Genomic DNA, 20,615 nt, shown 5'->3' with positions numbered 1-20,615 from the left:
CTTCTCATGTTTTTTCCCAGCAGGTAGAACAGGATCTTTACTAGCATCCTGCTAATGTAGATTTGGGAAATTAGGGGATTTTACACCTCCCTTGCTTATGTTCTTTTTTGCTCTGTCTGAAAGAAAAGCATTTATAATTAGTTAATGCAGACATTTCTAATTCTTTTTGTTCTCTTTTCCAGCCTTAGGCAGTATTAGAAATAGCTTGCTATGAATACATTCCTGGGCTGCATGATGTCTGCTTATATTTAAGGGCTTCTGTAATATCCCCTCTTCTAATTTTTGAAAAGGGGGAGGAGGCGGAGAAGGGGCTTTGAAAGCTTTTGGGAAGGTAGGGGCCTCTGCAACAGCAAGTTCAGCAGGCAGTTTTGTCTTGTTTCTTTCAGGGATAATAAGATTCAGAATTTCTTCAGGAAGGTCGGTCTGGGTGCACAATGCCTCTTAGAACATCATCTGGTCCTCTCAAGGCTGTCAAAGATTCTGCTCTTGATTCTCAGTTCTTACCCCTCTACTCAGATATACAAGGCTAAACAGGACCTGTGGTGTGGACCTTTCATGGCATCTCATCAGAGTAACTTCTGCTTACCATGTGTAGTAGGGGGAATTTACCACAGCGTCCATGCAGCCGCCACCTTTTGCAGTTAAGAGTAGGAGTACTGCTCACAGGGAGCTGTCATTCCTGCATAGAGGGAGATGCTCCGGTCAGGGTGGCAGGTGGTGTTTTTAGGCCTGTTCAGGTGTAGGGAGGTTGAGTTCCCCTAGCAGTTTTTACCAGTAGGGAGGTCTGCTGGGCAGCCCCAGGAGGTGGTACAGTTACATGCAGAAATTATGTGCCTCTGCCTATATATTGAGAAGCCAGACAGCTTTCCAACAAGTGTTTACTCAAATGTGTATTTTCTTGAGAAGAGTTCCTTTGGTGCTCTAAAAGAAAGGCCTAAAACCACCAAAAAACGGTGGGTTTCATCATTCATGTAGGGGACTGACTTCTAGTATTTTCTTGGTAGTGGATCCTTGCATAATAAATAACGTTTCTTAACGGGTTTTCTTTAGTTACCACATGTAGGAGTTACAGGTTCTTCTGTAAGGTGCTGGTCTTCTGTTGGTGCTTCCTTGCTGTCTAAGCTCTTGGATTTCATTTCAAGTTTATATCCTCAGTATATTAATAGTCTGGTTTTGTGGTCCCACAGACTGCTTGGGGATAACTTGCAGTCCTGTTGTGTGGACTGCCATTAGTGTCAAAACAGAGTAACAAAAAGTTTGATCTTGGGTTAAATTTGCACTTGTAATTAGGTGGAGTGTTTCAATTAATCTGTTATTCAGAAAGGAGGCCAAAACCATAGCACTGGACAAAGGTGCTGAAATCTGTGATTTCTGATGCGTTAGCTCCCATCAGCTGGAAAGTTTACTGTACTATACTTCAACAGTGTGACTGAATGTATTAGTGTATTTTGTTCCTGCACAAGGTATCAATGTGTTGCTGTTCTTACATAATTACATATATTATTTATATGTAAAATAAAGTACAATTGAATTAAGTAGTTTGAATTAAAAAACCCTATTGAAAAGTATTTAACAAACATGATGAATCCACCACTTTCCATGAATAAAGGATAGCAATTGAGGAGAACATCATTGTATTGTAGTGCATTTGGCTTAAATTGCACAAATAGGCCTTTCATTTCAAACTAATCTACAAATGGAAAAGGCATCCCACACTATTTTTACTTTGAAAGTCAACCTCTGGTGTTAAATCTCCACAGCAGAGCATAATTGGATGTGTTTTGACAGTAGCTTTTTATTTACTTTATTCACACCACTTTTAGCTTGTTTACCATCCATATTTTCCATGTTGTGGCTGACAAGTCTTAAGACCCACCCGAAAACAGCAGGGGAAAATAATGCTTCAAAGCTGCACAGCGTGTAGCATGTCTCTAACATGAGATCCATCATACATATTTTTGGCAGACCATATCCCCATACAGTTCCCTGAGAGAATCCAAAAGCAAATGCCATGATAGTCTGGATATGTAGAAGAGAAAATACTGACTTACAAAGGCATTAAATGAAAGCAAGCAAAGCCAGTGGTACCTTGCATGCAGCAAGGAGTTGGTTGTGCTTTGAAGGTGAGCTCTTGTTTGTACATTCATTGGAAAATACCTTCTAAATGTTTACTTAGGAGGATTTCTGTGTCCACTTTAGTAGGCATAGTCTTTATCAAAGCGGCCAGTGCATCTGCGAATGTGCATCTTGGCAAGGTGCAAGAAGCTCTACTGTATATAATCACCTTCCACATGAGTAAGTTGTTAGTAGTTACAGCAACCCTTTGGAAGAGCACAGACTTGGAAGCTGATATAATATTAGAGCTGTTGTAACTATGCTTTCAGAACATTTAGTAGGCAACCTCCTCCATGGTGCCTGTGATTTTCTTGTTATCCATAGCGTATGAGTGGTTTCTGTCTATGTCCAGGAACCACGCGCTGCAGCGGACCTGCTGAGCCCAAGGCTTGTCTGCCTGATACAGGCAGATCCACTGAGGTGAGGCTGACTGAATTTCAGTGCACAGACAATCTCACCAGCTCTGTGACATAGGCCTTGTAATTTGGTCCAGGTTATTCTGCAAAAGATGTTTTACAAAATACCTGTGGTAATTTTTATGTATTAAGGCCTTTTTTATTTTCCTCTGCCTCAGATATTCACCACTACAGTGGCCGCTGAGCAGCGTTTGGATGGGCTCCCAGTGAATCCCGGGGTTACCAGGCTCTGGTGTTCAGTGCGTTTTGTACGGTGCAGCCCATGCCTCCCTATTTTTTTGACCAGTTTAAGGTGCTGTTAGTCCTGGCCAGCGGGGATTAATGGCCTGTTCAGTAGTCTGTTCTGATGGGAAGGCCAAATGAAAAGCCCATCCCATAATGCTAGCCAGCAAATGCACATGAAATGAAGGTGAAAAAGAGGGAAGGAGAGTTCACAGCCACCTTGGTGGGAAACCTTAAGGAGTGAGTAAAACCTTTAGGATTTGGGAAGAGCTAAACGGAGCCAGTCCCAGGAAAGAGGCTTTTTGGCTGGATTTGCCATTCCCTGTCAATGCGTCAGAAATGTCAGGATGGAGGATAGCACAGACTTCATTGCTTAACTGCCTTTTTTAGCTCACACTTCCCCAGGATTAATCCAAGCTATTGTTTCAGGCTAATTGAAAACTTTGGCAGAACTTTTTTATATGCCACTTATGCCTAGGTAATAGGTTAAATTACTTTTGGTAGTGTTTATTAGAAATACGTTGGGTTTTTAAATTATTGCAGGTTAAAAATAAAAACTAATGGGAAATTACTCTGTTTTTTTCCCTCTGGGTTTTTTTTCCAATTCTTCTTTCTCAGCAAACATTTGTAGCTTCTCAAGGAATTTCACAGTTATGTGTAAATTGCAAACACAAGGAATTTCCTAAGTAAAAAAAATTTCCATTCAAGTTTCCAAGGCAAAAATGTTCCCTCTTCCTAGGGAAAGCAAGTGCATCTGCACTGGCAGAGCTACTGCTCTTCTTTCTTTTGGGGAAAAAAATTAAACCATTTAAAAAACAAAAAAGCAACACTAACAAACCTCACCTACTTCATCATGAGCCAATTTTAAAATATCTTTTCTGCTATTAATGCTACAGTTCCTTGTGCAGCTCCTGATCTTTGGGGTGTGACAAGAATGAGTTTTGTGCCTAACTTTATTTAAAGATGGAAGATTGTTATTTATAAGTATTTTCACTATAAATTTATAGGGCAATTACTAAATTATTTCTCAGGCCTAGATTTCATTGTGGTGGCTATTTCTTATGCTGGCTTTATTTTTGCTTACTTTCACCTCCCTTGAAGCAGCTATTCAAGCAGTGATTAAATAAACCAAACATAAGTAACATGTGAAGCACAGATGCCAAAGCATAAGTAAAATTGTTATCTATGAATGATTATTTTTGCTTAGGTAAAGGAACTGATAGTTTTTCCTTTTATAAATTCTTTACTGTATATTCTTAACGTTCTTGCTTATTACTGGCATGATCAGCTTAACAACCCCCAAGTCACCTTTGTGCATTGCATTCCCCTTCCCACCTGTAACAGGCAGGATGAGTTATCCTTGGGAGCTGAAGGAATCCTTTAGTAACTAAAGGACAGAAATACTGGCTGACTTGATTATTGTTTTTTGCAAAATGCAGAGGGCTGCGTTTGTCTTAACTTCAGACCTGCTGTTGATACTGACAGAGTGCTCTTTCTGCTGGCAGTCTGTGGCTCCCATTTACTGTGGTCCTTTGCATACAATTACTGCTGTGAAGTACCTTTGTAAGAGCTTCTGTCAATAGTGTGACCAACTTGTTGTTGCCTTTTAACTCAATAACCCCTGATAAAATCTCATCATACAGCAAGTGAGCACCACTTTTCATTTGCTTGCTCATCCTCCTGTCTGCTGGTATGTAGTGGTTTTAAGTAACAGTTCAACTACCTGTAGCTAAAAGTTCTGACTGTCCTGGATTTCCCTTTGAAATTATGTTACCTGTATAGTAAAAAAGTGTGGGGGGGTTTTTTGGTTTTGGTTTTGGTTTTTTGTTTGGTTTTTTTTTTTTAGCAAACCTGGAACCTGTCAAAATCCACAAACCGAGCTTACCTGTACTGCTTGCTTTCTATCTTTTAACTGGCTGTTTCCAATTACATACCAAAACTGTCACGTATGAGTATACAATAGCTGTCATCCAGAAGGATCAGAGATAGATTAAGGTGATATTTAAATTCCATATAGGTTTGCTTTGTTAATCAAAGGAATATATTCATGTCTGGTGTAGAATACAGTAAGTATTTTTCAGCAAAACTTTTTGCCATTTTGCAAACAAAATGTGATTAACTATCTTCTTTTAAAGCTAGTAGAGAAATTTAAGGAAGATCATCTCTGCCTTTAGTAAAATGACTGAGACTTACTTTTTCTCATCCTGAGGAAGATCCCTGTGAAAGGCAGAGGAGCTAACACTGTGCAAAGGACATCATTTCCTTACTGATTTGAGATCCAGCTGCTGTGAGTCCTATCTGGCTCCTAACAACATGAGTAGCAGACCTCTATCCATTAACAGTGGGAATGGAGTTGGGCTTTCAAAAGTCCAGACTTAACCTCTGCAGTACTTGAGGGTTGTTGTGTCATGGTGCTACAGCTGAAATGTTTTAACAAGAATCTCTGTGTGGTACTTTTATCTGTATAACTCTGGTTAAGATACCTCAAGCAAATAAAATCGTCCATGTCAGTAGGATGAAAAGGTCTAGAGACTGTCCCATGGACTTAACCTGAAAGGGCAAACCACTGCTTTAAAATGTGAAAATATTGAAATAAAGCTCTGAATGAAAAAATAAGGTATTACTTGAAGTTAATTTCCGCTCATTGTTATAGCAAGCACAGAATTCTTAAATAGCTTTTCTTCCCCTCTGTAATTTAAAAATAATCCAGACATCAGAGCAAGTGCTTGTTTTAAAAATCTATTATTGTTTCAGTAACAAAGTTAGAGTTACAACCAGACCTACAGGCAAAAATAGATTTCAGCTGGCCAAAACCTGTCCCCTGAAACCCAGGGGAGTTCGGTCTGCTGATGATCTAGAGTGAACTAAGTAGATCACAGATTCGTTTCTTAGTGAGTGACTGTATAAGAGCAATATAAAGCTTTAAAATGCCTCGGAAGTGCGTGTGGAACGTGAATGGTTTAGGTATTTGTTTATTCCATTCTTAAAAATCTACTAATATCAATTATAAGTAATTCTTCATATCTTATGTTTGAGCTGTTGCATATCAAGGTACATACCAGATTAATTTACTTTCAGGGTATTTGACTTTGTGAATATCCTAAACACTCTGCTTGTATAACTTTTTCATTTCTGCAAATGTCCTTTGCTAATTCTCTCCTTGACCTTCTTTCTCTTCCTTCTTTATTTCCCCAAGCAGAACTGGTTGGAAATCTTTCAAAATGTAAGTGAAAACCAAAGATTTTTCTGAGATGCAAATGCTATCCATTTCCTGACCAGTTCCACCATAGATGCCTTTCTTCTGAAGTGTTTTGGTATTCCCTTTCCTCCCATTTTTTTAAAGTGATTTCTTTTTTGCACTTTTCTGTGGACTTCAGTTTTGTTTTGCAGTCACTCCCTGTGGGATGCTAACCCCATAGTAGTACACCTTCCCATGGGACATTGTGTCTGTAATCCCCAGGCCTGTTCTATTTTTATGCTGCTTTGAAAGGATTGGGATCTGGAGTAAGTCCCACAGGCAGAGCTTTTGAATCCAAATTGTAGCCCCTTTATGTAAAAGCAAACACTAAACACTCAAGAGCAGGGCAGATCAGGGATGTCTTTTTGACACATGGTTGCTCTTCTCCGTGGAACTGTAGCTTTCCTGTTACGGATAGTCTCTCAGTACAAACTAATAGGAGTAGATCCAATCATATGAGAATGGGCATCTTGATTTAAATCCCATCTGTTAGAAGCCTTGTTCACCAATAACCTAGTCAGCAGGAATTCCATTTGAGTTCTCACCTATTCTGTCCTGTATTTGTTTCCTTGGAGCAACAACTTATTGCTATTTTTAATGGAAAATTAGTAGCATGTGATTTTTATTGAGCCACATTGCTTTGACTATTAGCTGCACAGTAAAATCAAGTAACTTTAATTTTATGCTAATTTATGATAATTTTTAACATCTTTAAATGTAAATTTACCCTAAAAATGAAGAATCTGTCACTTAAAATGCATTACATGCTTCCTTGTAATGACTGATCTTAAGGAGTTGGTTATAAATTCACCTTACAACTAGTTTAGTATGGATGATTTCTTCTTTTAAGCATTTAGCATCCTATAATGACAACCCCTGCAGTGGTAAACCATCACAGAGTAAATGCAGCTGGCTTGCTGCACAATCATGAATGACATTGCATTTAGTTATTAATAATTGAAGAAGCTTTGTGTATTCCTTCTGGGTTCTGTATATAATTTATGGATCATAAAGCTACTCAAAAATCTAGGGGAAAATAATTTTGTTGAGCAAAAGAGGTTGGCAAGAGGCTTTCTTTGCTAATAACTGGCCTTTTATTATATATATATTTTTTGAAAATACTGTAAATAAGAACATTTGGAATGACTGGTGAATTTGCTACCTTTTAGCATTGCCCTGTCCCTGGTTCACAAAAGCCTGTTTCTTATTTCAGCAGGCTCTACAGACAAGAACGTTTAGATGAATAAGAACTGTGGAATTAATGTACCACCTTTATTTTTTCCACCTTTCAGCCTTACTTTTCAGAAATGGATAATATTCAGCTGTTTATTCTATAAAGATGCCAGATGTGAGGTCCATGCCCTAAAACCTAAAGCACTTTCTCATTTTTTAAGTAGAAGAGCAGTAATACTGTGGACTTGCCACTGTGCCATTCCTCTTAAGAAATATCTATGTTCAGTGTGTGCATTTAAGAAGAGGTTTTAATCCAGCACTGCCCTGAGTGTGCAAAAACACTCTAGTGATAGCATGAAGACGGCAAGAGTAGATTTTACAGCATTTTGTCATGTGATAGTTTAAACAGTCTTGCTTGTTTGTTGTTTGGGTCTTTTAACTGATAGAGGGGTTCGAGGCTGGTGAAGTGGTGTGTGGCAGTGATGATACCTTTACTGGATGATCATCCTCCTCTCTTTTTTAGCGGGAGTTAGGCACTGCACAGGCTCAGTCCCCTCTTCTTGCAGGCATTGTATTCTGTATTGTACGTCAGTGGCAATGCTCTAACACTTCTCAATGCAGAAAGGGGCACTGTTAGTTTTTAAATATATTGTGCTGCAGTAGTTTCCACAGCACCAAGTGCCATAAAACCAAAGGGAAAAATTAATTCTAGCACAAAAACAGATTATTTTTTTTCTACTATTTGTTTTTAAACACGTTTTTAAACACGTTTTGTTGGCAGCTAGTGGCTTAAGATTGTATAGCTCTTAGGATTAGTCATAAACTGATCACAATCAGAAATGTGACTGGACCTAGGTTTTATATTTGGCTGCTCCTTCTGTTGTCAAGAGTCCTAAATGGAAGCTGTGCTACTTCCAGGTGAGGCATCTCCTCCTGCCCTTGGACTGCTAGAGCTGGAAAAGAGTCTTTCAGAAGAGGCAAAGTAGTATTCCAGAAAGCTAGTGTCTCTTCCCCATGTTTTTGGTCGTTTTATGTGGAAAAGGAAAGAGGATATTTATGCAACTCATCAGAGTTTATTTAATATCCAGTAGGTAAAATAATGTGGTTTGGTTTTGGGTTTGTTTTTTTTTCAAGTGTAAACTATTAGTTGAAATGCAAATCAGGACTGTTCAGACATGATTTATTTGTAACCATCCCCTACTTGCTCCTGCCTCTTGTGCTGTTAATGTGTCTTTTGGCTTGTTTCATGTGTAGAGTCCAATCCACAAGCAATTTGAGTCGGGCTTTGAAATCAGCTTGCATGGACATTACTTTGATAGTCATGATTTTAGATTATCTGTCAGTTGGTTTTATCATCTTTCGCGCTGAAGCAGGATCACATCTCTGTGGCTTCTAAGACTGCTTCGATTTGTTTTTACAGGAATGGAATAACAAACTGCCGGATGCGGACAGAAAGTGAACAGTCCTGTGGCTCTCCAGTTGTTAGTGGTGACCCAAAGGAGGATCACAACTACAGCAGTGCCAAATCTTCCAACCACAGGAGCACATCACCTGCTAGTGACTCCGTTTCCTCTTCCTCTGCTGATGACCAGTATGAATTTGCAACTAAAGGTAGCCAAGACAGCAGTGAAGGAAGTGAAGTTAGCTTCCAGAGCCACGAGAGCCATAGTGAAACAGAAGAGGAGGACAAAAAGCAAAATCGAAAGGAGACCAAGGATTCTTTAGCTGACAGTGGGTATGCATCCCAGCACAAGAAAAGGCAACATTTAATGAAGGCGAAAAAAGTACCAAGTGACACACTGCCTCTTAAAAAGAGACGTACAGAAAAGCCCCCTGAGAGTGACGATGAGGAGATGAAAGAAGCAGCAGGATCACTTCTGCATTTAGCAGGAATTCGATCCTGTTTGAACAACATCACCAATCGGACGGCAAAGGGGCAGAAAGAGCAAAAGGAAACCACAAAAAATTAGAACAAATCAATGATTTGTTTGAACTTACAAAGTTTTGTTTCAGCACGTCAGGTGAATTCTAATGATTTGTGGCAATATCAGCAATTTTTTTCCTTTTTTGTTTTTCTTTCTATTTGTTTTTGGTTTGTTTGTTTTTCTTTTTTCTTTTTTTTTTTTTTTTTTTTGGACCCTTAAGATTTTTATTTTTAAAGGAGATTGAAGCCATAGAACTCATACTGACACTCAGCTAATTTACAAAAGCTTTTCAATACCTGAAGACAAAAAGTTAACAAAAATAAAAGCCAAAATCGCCATTGCTTTCTCCGGCTTGTCAAAAATGCATGGTTGAATATGCAGTGACATCAACATTAATGTGATGGGAGTAAAATTGGGCACTTGGAAATCCCTCTTATACTAGAAGAGCTGTGCATAATTTAGTAATCATTCAGGCCTGGCCCTTAAGAATTTTTAATGGCCTTATGGTTGGGTTAGAAGTGAATGTGAATAAAGAGATTTGGGGGAAAGAGGAGGCACGCACTTCTCAACACCAAACCAAGAACCATCTAGTGGCACTTCGATATGTTGTGCCATAGAAGTCTTTGGACAGCCACTGGTGGCAACTGCGCAAACCATAATGCACTTTTAGTGCTTCACGTACTATATGTGGCTCAAAATGTGAAGACTGGTAACTAAGTTTGGGGAAATTTGAACTATGTATGCAATGGGTTTCAGTGAAATTATGTGAAGAAATGTGGTGGTGGCGGGGGTGTCACTGTTAGTAACATCGTAAATCGTTGAATTCTGTCTTCTATAGTAAATTAAAAGAATGTTCAAAAAGCCATAAGCCTGAAGATTGGCACTGCGTGCAAAAAATAATAGTAATAGGGAAAAACAAGCTATGTCTTCTAAACTGCCTGAGTGAAAAGCAATCAAGTCTAAGAAATTACAGTAGATATTAAGGAAGGAAATACATCAGAATCTTTTTCTGTGGATCAAATCCTTGATCTAAATGGGGAAACAAAGCTACAAAACCTGCCATTAGTAGTACTCTGTATTGAAAAATAAAAGGAAAGCATATTGGTGAACAGTAAAATTCGGAAGTTCAACAAATGAGCTCCTACACTGCCCTCAGAAATGAGTGTGCAGTTACTGTCAGTCAGGATTCGTCTGTGCAAAAATGACAACAGATTTCCAGATTCAACCAGTGTAGCCAGCAGAAGAAATTTGATCCACATTGCATGGATTCCTTTTGGGAGGGGCGGGGGGGGGGATACAAAAAGCAAACAATTTTTTTTATTCAAAGATGACAAAGTTCTTGTAAGGTAAATAATGTATTTAGCATGAAGCATGAATTATTTTCATATAAATATAGAAAATAGAGAAAAAGGCTATGCCTCTAATTTTTAAGCCCTTAGGCTTAGAGTTTGTTTTTTTGGGTTTTATTTTTTTTGTTTTGTTTTTGTTTTGATTCTTTTTTCTGTTGTTGTTGGGGTTTTTTTGAAGCAGGTGTTTAAGGTTTAACCTTCTTCAGGGACAAACACTGACTGTTGGGGAACTTACTCTGCAATATTAAAAAATAAAATCTTCATGCTCTGGTAGGGCTTGGATGGTTGAATTATACTGCCTTGTCTGCACATTCAGCCCCCCTCTCCCTACTTCTGTTAAAAAAAAAAAAAAGTAAAAGTGTGTCCTTTCTTCGTCTGTACATGTGTAACATGACGCAATAATCTGAGGGCAAATTTAGTAGTGAGTGTGTATGACAGAATCAAGAGAATAATGGGAGGTTAATTAAGGAAAACTCTCTGATTTCATTCAGGAATAAGTAGACAAGAAAATAGCTTTGCTAATTTGCCATGAGAAAATTAAGTTAGTAAAGAGCCTTACTGAGGTATACAGAGAAAAACCAGTGTTACAGAGAGTGTGATTCCGGTATAGTGCTACTCTCCTGGTAATGACAACTATTATATTGGAGATCCCTACAGCAGAGGGAAGCTGTGAAGTAAATGAAGACAGTCTCTCTCACTTGGATTCATGAATTTGGCATAAAAAATTCTACACTTAGAATGTACTAGAGACAAGAAGAAAATCCCAGGAACCAACCACTGAACAGAACAAAATGGTCTGTTTCTAAAAATAATACAGTTTCATATTTACAACTGTTACAGGCAGCAGTTTCACCAAGACGGATCTAGTTTATGAAGAGTGAGTTAGAGAAGGGTTTTACTTTCCGCTCAGTGAACTAAAAATCGCATTTGGAGATGCCCCTGGTGAGTGTTTGGTTAGGAAGTGGAAGGACTGAAGAGCGGGCTGGTCTGGACCTGGTTCCTGTGCTCCACAAGCTTTTTGTCATGTGAAGACCAGGGCCACACTAGAGGCAGCGCAGGAAAATGGTGCCTCTCCTCCTATCTCACCCAGCATGTCCTGGGATCCAGGAGCTGCCTGACAGCTGCTGGAGCCCAGCACAACTGCCAGCTATGCAGATAAGGAAGGAGAGAGCAAGGCACAGCCCTGTGCTCCCCTCGCTTTGCTGAGGGCCTGCAGGGTTGTTTCCCAAGATTAGTTAAGTTGGGAGTACATAGATACTAACTTCTGTGGGCTTCCTGTAGCCCTTAAGATAAAGATGGGGAAAACAGGAAGGACCAGTCCCTTGGCCAGGTAGCACAGAGATGAATGAGCCATACTTTTCCCTTGTGTCACTGGACTGTGATAATTGGCTTCTTCCCAGGTCCACGCTCCCTACAGCCAGAGTCCACAGACAGTGAACCACACAACCCCTTCACAAGCAAACTTGGTCCTTTCATCTTTTTCTGGACTTTGAGGAGCATAATTTGAAATACAAAATGCTACAAAATGCCACAGCTTTGCTCATTAATGAGTAGTTGTACCAGCTCGGGAGCGGTTTAATATTTATCAAAAGGCAACGTGGAAAATCAAATGAGTGGCAGAAAATACACTGAAAGTGTGGCTCAGCCAACTCTGTCCTTCAGAGAAAGCGATGCAGTGTTGTACTGGTGGCCAGGTTCTGTCCACATATTGCAATGCTGATTCCAGAGCAGCTTCACTGGTTGTAGTGCGTCAGTGCAAATGAGATCGGTATCTGTTCAACAAGTACCATTCATTAATGTGGACTCTTGGTGGCTAAATATGTAATTACCAGTAGTATTACTCACCTTAGAAAACAGTCATTTTGCATAAATATCTAATTAGACAGGTTATCTTTTTACACATGCACACAGATATATAGAGATACATATATAATCTAAGACTTCAACAACTCCTTTATATACTTGCTGGTAAACCTAAAATGTTGGCAAGCATCTATTTTTATATAAAATTTGTTGCTCCTAGTCTGATCTGCTGAGGTGGTATTATTGAGTGGGAGTTCACAAAGTTACATTCAGGAACTAGTAGTTTGGCTGAAGGCTAATGCCATCAACAGATTGTGGAGTTTAAAAACAACTTGTCCTTATCGACCCTTGCTCTGACTATTGATGAGAAGTACATGATTTGGATTTGTATAAAATATTTAGGAGTCACCTTTTAAGCCATTTTTGTGCCTGGCTGACAATGGCAGCTTTATCAGAACTGGTTCTACTCTGTATGAGAAGTTGTCTTTTTTAATAAGAATTCAGACCGATCTGTTTTCCAAAAAATATGTCAGCTTTCCAATCCAGATGTCTCTACTTTGACTGAGTGATGTCAAAATGGAGTGGTAATTGCACTGTATTACAAGCTTTCTCACTTGCCAGACATGAGGTAGTTTGGTTTTGCTTGTTCGCTCTCCTTACTAAGCCATTTTGGGGTGAGAAGTTGTCAAATCTCTGACTTTCCACTTTCCTCACTCTATCAGTATTGCCAAATTAGTGTTTCTCCAAGACTGGTGGCGGCTAGGGGAATCCCTGTAGGTCAGCAAGCATGCAGTGGTGAGTTTCATATAGGCGTAAGTTGTGAGGGTTGCTGGACTTCATGTTGGGTTCCTTTGGAATATGCCTTTTGCAGTGGGAAGCTCATGCAGGCTCTAACTAATGCCACAAGCAGATTTCACCAGCATCTGCAGGGAGGTGAAATCCGATGGTTGTGCTTGCATTCTGCGAGCAATTGGATGTCCTGCTGCATTTTGAGGCAGATTAGGCCTGCATTTAAAAATTCAAACACAGGTCTTGAACAGCTTTAAAGTATCACTCCATAACTGTTTCCGAAAGCAGTCTGATTCTGATCTTCTCCTGGCAAAACCAGCAGTAGTTCTACCAAGCTCACAGGGTTTCACAGCTGAAGAGCCTGATGTGGGAGTGAGGAGGGGTGCTGTGGAGGACTAGGGAGCTGTCCTGTGACTGTGTTCTTTTCTCTCTGGCACTCGAGGTCCATATTCTGGTCCTCTCTTAGAGGGGAGAAGGGAATCTCAAAGGAGGCTCATAGGCTCCCAGCGTTCAGCTGAATTACTGTCTGCCTTTGGAAAAGTTACAGAGAAATGCTGGGGGCTGCATTCTTCACTGCTTTAGCAGAGAACAAAATCCTAATTGTACGCCAAATGGCACCAGGGATAAAATCACCAAAACAACGCTTTGTCCCAGTTTCTCGGTAGCTGTGATTGATTTTCACTGAGATTTTGGCTCCAAAATCATCTAAAGATGTAGCTAGGCACAATCTGAGGTTTTCTAGAATCTGAAGGTGTCTGATCTCCTTTGCAGTCAGTGGAGCTACAGACACCCAAGTGCTCATGGAAATCTTTACTATTTCACTATTACCATTTTTCCTTGAATCTGGCCCTAGGCATTTTTGAAAACATTACCGTGCTCCAGGATCAGAATAAAACTATCGAGAGAATACATTTCCAATTTCAGATGCAATGCAGTTTACTTCACTGGTGGAGAATGCAAGCCCAGCTCCTTCAGGTATGTCACTACTGCCTGAATAACTCATTGGCATATTTTATGGGAAATATTTTGAAATGTTTTCTTGACTTTGCCACCAAAAGAGCATTTGAACCATACATTCTCCTGATTGTAACAGAATATCAGTGTTGACCGTCTGACCAGTTAAGTTTTAGTAGTGTTCTTCACAGCCCTCCAGTAATATATCAAACACTGTTATGCACATAATGCAGCACTGTGATCTAATTTAAATAATACTTTTTTATTATTTATACTACTCTATGTAATATACATCAACACTTTGCTATATAACCTAAGTGGTAACCCTCTTCTTAGTTATCAGCCAAACTTTGAATTTCTGTTTGGTTTATATTGCAATTAGCACAGTTACCAAGTTGTAATGATGTCTCTTCTCCTTTGAAATGGGATGTGTAAGTCAAACTATACATTTTGTGTGTTTCTGTTTTGAGCTGGAGTTTAGAAGGATTTACACACAACATTCAGTGTTCTGTATAAATCTGCATACATTTGTGAATTCATCTGTTAATCCCCTTTTATTTAGAAAGTATTAATTGATGGTGGTTTATTAGGGGTTCTTATTTTTGCATTTTTATTTTTAGTACTGGTTATTCTTGAATTAAGCAGAGACTTGTCAGCTGGGTTGCTTTATCTTTGATCAAGTACATGAACTTAGAATTCTTCCACAGTTCAGCAAACAAGTACTAGCTTCACTGACCAAAAAAAAAAGTCTCAACCTAATGTGTCTATGGTGCTGTATTTTGCAGGTGTACATTTAAAACCAGAAATGATTTAAAGGTCACTTTTGAGTTGTTCTAATAAGTAGCCTTTCCTGGTTTGGGGAGTTTGGGTTTTGTTTTGTTTTAGCGTTGAAACAAGGTATATTTATCTGAAGCTATATAGTGGTTTTTCTACTGTATCACATTTCCTTTTGCAAAGAGGGGGAAATCAACCTGATATAACATCCTTTCACAGTCAGTGGAAGAGGGTTTTGTTTCACTTCTTTTCTTTCAGGGGATTTCCCTGGGCTTTGGATCAGGCCAGCAGTTACAGGAACTCATCATCTGAGGGTCTAAGGGATAAATGGCAAGTTGTGTTGGCCCTCAGTGCTAGGAGGGATTTTACTGGATGCTGAAATTATGTGCTGGATTCTGGGATGGCTGATAGTCTAGAAATGGGAATCTTTTTCATTTGTTTACTCTGGCCTGAAATCCCAAGACTCTTGTTTTCTCATTCAGATGACATTGAACTTGAGTACATTTTTAAGTTACTAGAGCATTGTACATTTCCTGAGTATGTGTGTGGGACAATAATTGAAAGTCATACCTGTATTTGATAACCAGTTCCATGCCTGCATCATTCACACTCACTACTTAAAACTGCCATTGATGTAAAATGTTGGGGGGAATGATTTCTGTGTGTATGAAAAGCATTATGGACTTGTACATTTTTTTTATACTCTGATCTGTAATTTCTGAAATATTTTGTTTTACAGAAAAAAAGTGATAAAGCAATCAAAAGACCAAGAGATTTAGTATCGATGCTTAAGGGTCACAGGACCTTAACTGGCCAATAAGTTAATTTAGTACAGTGATAAGCCAATTTTTTTCCTGTACTTGGCGTCTGAAACTGCCAATTTCATCAATATTAAAATAAGAACTGTGATGAGGAATGAACAGTGATGTTAAGTTGTATTTGTGTTTACCTAAATGAGCAGTCCGAAGGCAAGTGCAATCAGCTGATCTTTAGGAAATATGAAAATGTTGATTTAGAGGCATACTTGCATTTTACATTTTCTTGATGTGTAATCATATTGCCAAAGACAAACTATTTCATCAATTATTATTGTAAATAACACCTTCCCAAAACCTACCATAAAGTTTCTGTGATGTATTGTCTTCCAGTTGCAATAAAAATTACTGAGTTGCATCAATTGAACTATTGTAGTTGTGTGAATATTGGCTTCAAAATACGCCCAGATGTTAAGGAGGAACAATGATTTTTCTTTTTTTTTACAAATTAATTCCTTCTTTATTAAATAGTTCTAGCCCCTGTGGGATGTTACCTGTATCTTCACTGCAGTAGATACTAGCTCATGTTAATTTGCTGTCATGTGCAAATAGCTAGGCATACTAAACTGGTGTTAAGGTAGGGCCCAATCTTCCTTTCTCTTCTGTTTTGCAGTCTGGAAACAGTGATTTCACTGGGAATTGCATCTTTTGTTAAAAATTGGCAACAATCAGGAACGATTCAGTAATAAGACATGTCTAACAATATATATATATATAACATCCTGAAAAACTGCTTCCTAATCTTTACATCAACCCTCCCCAGGCTTTAGTCTGGTTTCTGCAGCACCAGGACTCTGATTCTTTAGCCACATTACTCCTTTGCCTGGCAGCATGAAGGGACTGTTTTGCAGGAGGAAATCCTGTAGAGCTGAGCTTCAAAGCTAGTTGCCTCGACTGACTCAATCTGTAACCACCTAGAAGGTGTCCTGCTCTTCAGATACTTAGAGCCTCCCCTGGTCAATCTTCAGCTGTTGCAGGAATCAGTAATACTCTTTGTTCACTGGTGCTAAAGGCAGCCTGTTTGGTGCCTCTCTGTGTAAATGCAGCAGTCCAACCCAAGTCTAGAGTTGAAGAAAACAGTGCAAAACTCATCTCTTCAGAGGGTGAATAATAGATTGTATAAAAAAATTGTAGTTGCCTTTCAGCTTTCTCCAATCAAAATTAAACCAAATAGTAAAATCTTGTACATAAAATCATTTCCCAAACACTGTGGTTTAAAAGTGTTCTATGAACAGGCCTGTGTTAAACTTTTAAAAGAATTAAGAAAAAAAAGTCCCCCTGTTCTTCTGTCAAACTAAAATCTTTCCCACAGCTGGTCTGAGATGCTGCTGAAGCAGGGGAGAACAGTTTCTTGGCTGTGTAATGAGAATGTGGCTCCTGAAGCTGGAACTCCAGCTGACCTGGAGCTGTAAGTGTCCCCCTCACTTGTTTTGACGCCATCCTGAGTGGTTGGTATTGGAGACTACTGCAGAAGGCATCTGAGGGGCAAGATGGATGTAAACAGGTCCTGGGGGGCGGGGAGCAGAAGAAACAAATGTCCAAGATACACACAAAAGAGCATAAAAATGCCCAGCCCCAACATCTCACCAGGCAATTAATGCTTCAATGTGTCGCTTGGAAAAGTTTCAGCCTGTAACCTATCCTCAGCGAGGGCTGCCGCTGCAAGGGAACAAAGAGGAGACAGAAAAAAAACTTGGCCAAGGAGAGGACACCGGTGAGAAGGAAAAAACACTTAACTGTGCTCCGGACCGTCTTCCTCTAATGGATCCCCCCTCCCATCAGCTGCAGGTTAAGCAAGTATCACACAGCACAGACTGCGGATGGATCTGTAGCGATGTGTAGAGGACCAGGGAGACCCACCGCCTCTGCAGAAAATGTTTTAGCCTTTATATGCAAGCCAGCAATCTTGCCAAGACACTGATCTTGGGCTTGTTTCAGCATAGGGCATTACATGACGGCCTTAAACCATTTAGATGAGCCATGCTGTTTGAGAGATGGTGAATTCCAGTTGTGCCACAGGCTTTCTGTGCAGCCTTGCAGTTTTCCTGTTATGGGCAAAATGGTCTCAAGTTGCAAGTTTTACTTCATTGCCCATTAGAAAGACTTCTGGTGGCTCGTGTGGATATTTAGAAAGGACACCATCAGCCACTTACATAAACACCTGTCCTACCTCCTCTGCAGCCTCACTGGCCTTATTTCCACCATGGGTTATACTCACTTTGTCAAAAAGCCTCTGGCAAGCCATCGGGCAGCAAGAGCTGTTGAAGTGAGAGAGCTGTTGAAGTGATTTATGTACCGGCTCTTCCTGCTGCTCTGGCTTTTGCTGGTTGTCCTGCCACCTTGGGCATACTTGGTTCTTCTCCTGCTCTTTCCTCAGGGGTGTCCCTGCTCCAGCATGCGTTGCCTACAGGCTGCAGTCGGTTCAGGGCATTCCTGCCCTGGCGTGGGTGGCCCATGGGCTACAGTAGTCCCTCAGGGCTGCGCAGACCCCTTTTGACCTCAAGTGGCTCTCCAGCCTACCTCCATTTGCTGGCTCCTTGATTAGCTTTACCTGAAGAGGAGTGCGCCCTGTTCCTCTGCCTGCCTGCAGTGGTGGCACCCAGCAGGTTCTTCCCTGTTGGTGACCTCAGCTCTCAGTTGGCTGGAACCAGCAGTGACCGGCTCAGGGTGGCTCCTAGCCAGCTCCCACACAGATGGCACAGCTGCCCCCATGCCAAAGCCTGGCCCCTCCTGCCCCCCGCAGCCCCAGTCCCTCAGCGCCTCAGCCACGGTGGCAGTGGTGTTCAGCCCGCTCAGGGTCTGCACACCGGGGGCAGGTGCCATGGCTTCCATCGGGATGGAGCCCTTCGGGGCCACACAGGGCCAGGGAACAGCAGCAGCCTGCCCTTAGTCCCCAGGTAAAGCATGGTAGTAGGGCTCCTGCCCCTCCTCACCCTGTAGAAATAGATGTAGTGGTTGTGTGTATGGTTGGGTAAGCATGTAACACGGGGCGTGTATAGGACTATGTGGTTTTACATTCCAAGTTTTGGCTACCAAAGTCCAAAGAGCCCAGGCAGTGCAGGCAGGGAGCTTCCCACTGAGACTGCCGGGCAGCCATGCGTCTCCTTGCAGAGGCTCAGCCGCTGTGTGGCCGGAGGGGCCACGCTTCCAGGACCCAAACAAGTGAGCAAGACAGACCTTGCCTGGTCTGGCCCTCAAGGGAAAATGGGTGCCTGGGCTCACCCAGCCTGCTTGCAGGGGCAGGCACCTAACGAGCACCTTGCACAAAATGGATACGCACAAACCGCCCAAGTCTGTGAGGCCTCCACAATAAATCCCTTTCTTTACCCAGCAACATCTGTCACTGCAGGCTCACCTGTAAAGCGGCTGCATCTGACCCTTCCACTTGTGTGCATGCTGTCTCGTGAAGTTGTCTAGAAAGAAAGAAGATAATGTAAATAACAACAAAAGGCTTTGTTCTATGTACTCCAGATCCTGTATTATGCCAGGAAATGAAATAACAATGGTTTCTGTGATGTCTCCTTCTTGAAGAGATATTATAAAAGAATAAATCTTCAGCTTTAACACAGTGTGATGCTTTGACTGGGCACATTCAATGTAAATAAGATAATTAAAGAGTTTTTAAACTTCATTGTAAAATACAGATGACTAACAATGGTGAGAAACTCTGTGAAAAACACTCTGCAGCAAACATCTGTCAGAATTAATAACAAACACACCCCCTGCTTTTAATCTTACACTGCGTGACATAATTTTGATTGCCTATAAATCTGCAGGTTTTGTTTATATTTCTATTTGTGTTAGGATTGGTTGCCACTTTATATTTGATCAGCAGTGCTGCTATTCACCGTGGTGTAAGAAATCAAATAATGACTGTGTACGTATAGCAATCTGAGCATCACAGTGCAGGAGACTGTAAACACAAAATTTTAAAATCTCTGCTTATCATCATAAGTGATGTGCTCTCCAGCTCTTTAATGACAGTCAATTTCTAAAGGCTTTTCCCAAATAACTGTCATTGAAAACAGCAGCGCCCTTTTTGGTAGCTCAGTCCTGAAATACAGTATCCTCCTGCTGCTGAGACACAACTTCTCCTCACCTGTTTTCAATTAGGCAATACACAAAATACAAAGATAGCCCCGACATTTTTCTTCTCCTGCTTTTTAAAATGAATGTTAGTACGTCAACAAACAGGGAGGAAACACTTGCTAGATGCACCTTTGGCGTCAGAAGCTGTTCGTTAGGGACACTCTGTAACTCAGCTGCACATTGTGGGATGACGCAGCAGATTCCTCCTGAGCCGACATTTCCATATGTACACACCCAGTCTTAAAAAACAAATGGCTTATTGGAAAATACAGTAGAAAAAGTGGGATGAGTTAGAATGACAACAAAGAGGTTGATGACATGGCTGCTTTGCCCTTAATTAGGACAGGCAAACAGCCTTTAAAATAATACAGGGTCATTCCTTTGCAGCTTTGTTTTTGCATCCCTAAAACACGGGTTGGTCTGTGATGCAGGGACCTGATTTTAATCATCATCTTACATAATCTCTGCAATCATAGTGAAGAGTAGTGCTGCTCAGTGATTTAAAAATAGCTTTATTCTGCTACCAGCATACTAATTAATACACTTGCTTATTCCAACCTAGTTCATTCACCATCTCAGTTACAGAAGCCACGCTACCTGGGGTGTAATCAAATGCAACTAGCTTTGCCTGTGACAGTATTGTGAGAAGCAGATCATCCACCAGGAAAGACCTGACTCCTGTTCCTGGTGGGCACTGCCTGCTCTCCTCCTGGCACAGCCGTGGGGAGGAGCTGTGCCTGCAGCAGGATCTAGCTGGTGATCCACCATGCAAAGGAAAAATGGATTTGGGGAATAGTGTCTAAAGGGCTGCAAACAGCATTGTCAGCCATTTTGAACTGCTGAGCTTTGCAAGCAAGGTAGGGGGGAAGGGGAAGGTCCCACTGGCTGCCAAGGTGGAGAAGGTGATAGCATGGGAGGATCCTGGTGCTGCCTGAGGCATCCAAGAGAAGCCC

The 20,615-nt window shown here is 40.8% G+C and overlaps 1 protein-coding gene across 10 annotated transcripts in view; it reads left to right on the top strand.

Moving 5' to 3' along the window:
- Positions 1 to 15,940, top strand: part of FOXN3 (forkhead box N3) — a 212,019-nt gene extending 196,079 nt beyond the window's left edge. For all 10 annotated transcript variants that reach the window (XM_056346820.1, XM_056346829.1, XM_056346828.1 and 7 more), the window contains one exon: positions 8,585 to 15,940. In XM_056346820.1, coding sequence (XP_056202795.1) covers positions 8,585 to 9,134 — 550 coding nt within the window. In that variant the 3' untranslated portion in view covers positions 9,135 to 15,940. The remainder of the gene's footprint in view (positions 1 to 8,584) is intronic.
- Positions 15,941 to 20,615: the final 4,675 nt, after the last annotated feature.

This window comes from Falco biarmicus, chromosome 7 (assembly GCF_023638135.1).
Source record: "Falco biarmicus isolate bFalBia1 chromosome 7, bFalBia1.pri, whole genome shotgun sequence".
In the NCBI taxonomy this organism is placed as follows: Eukaryota; Metazoa; Chordata; class Aves; order Falconiformes; family Falconidae; genus Falco; species Falco biarmicus.
The sequence above is the reverse complement of the archived record's forward strand: the minus strand, read 5'-3'. Positions and strand labels throughout refer to the sequence as shown.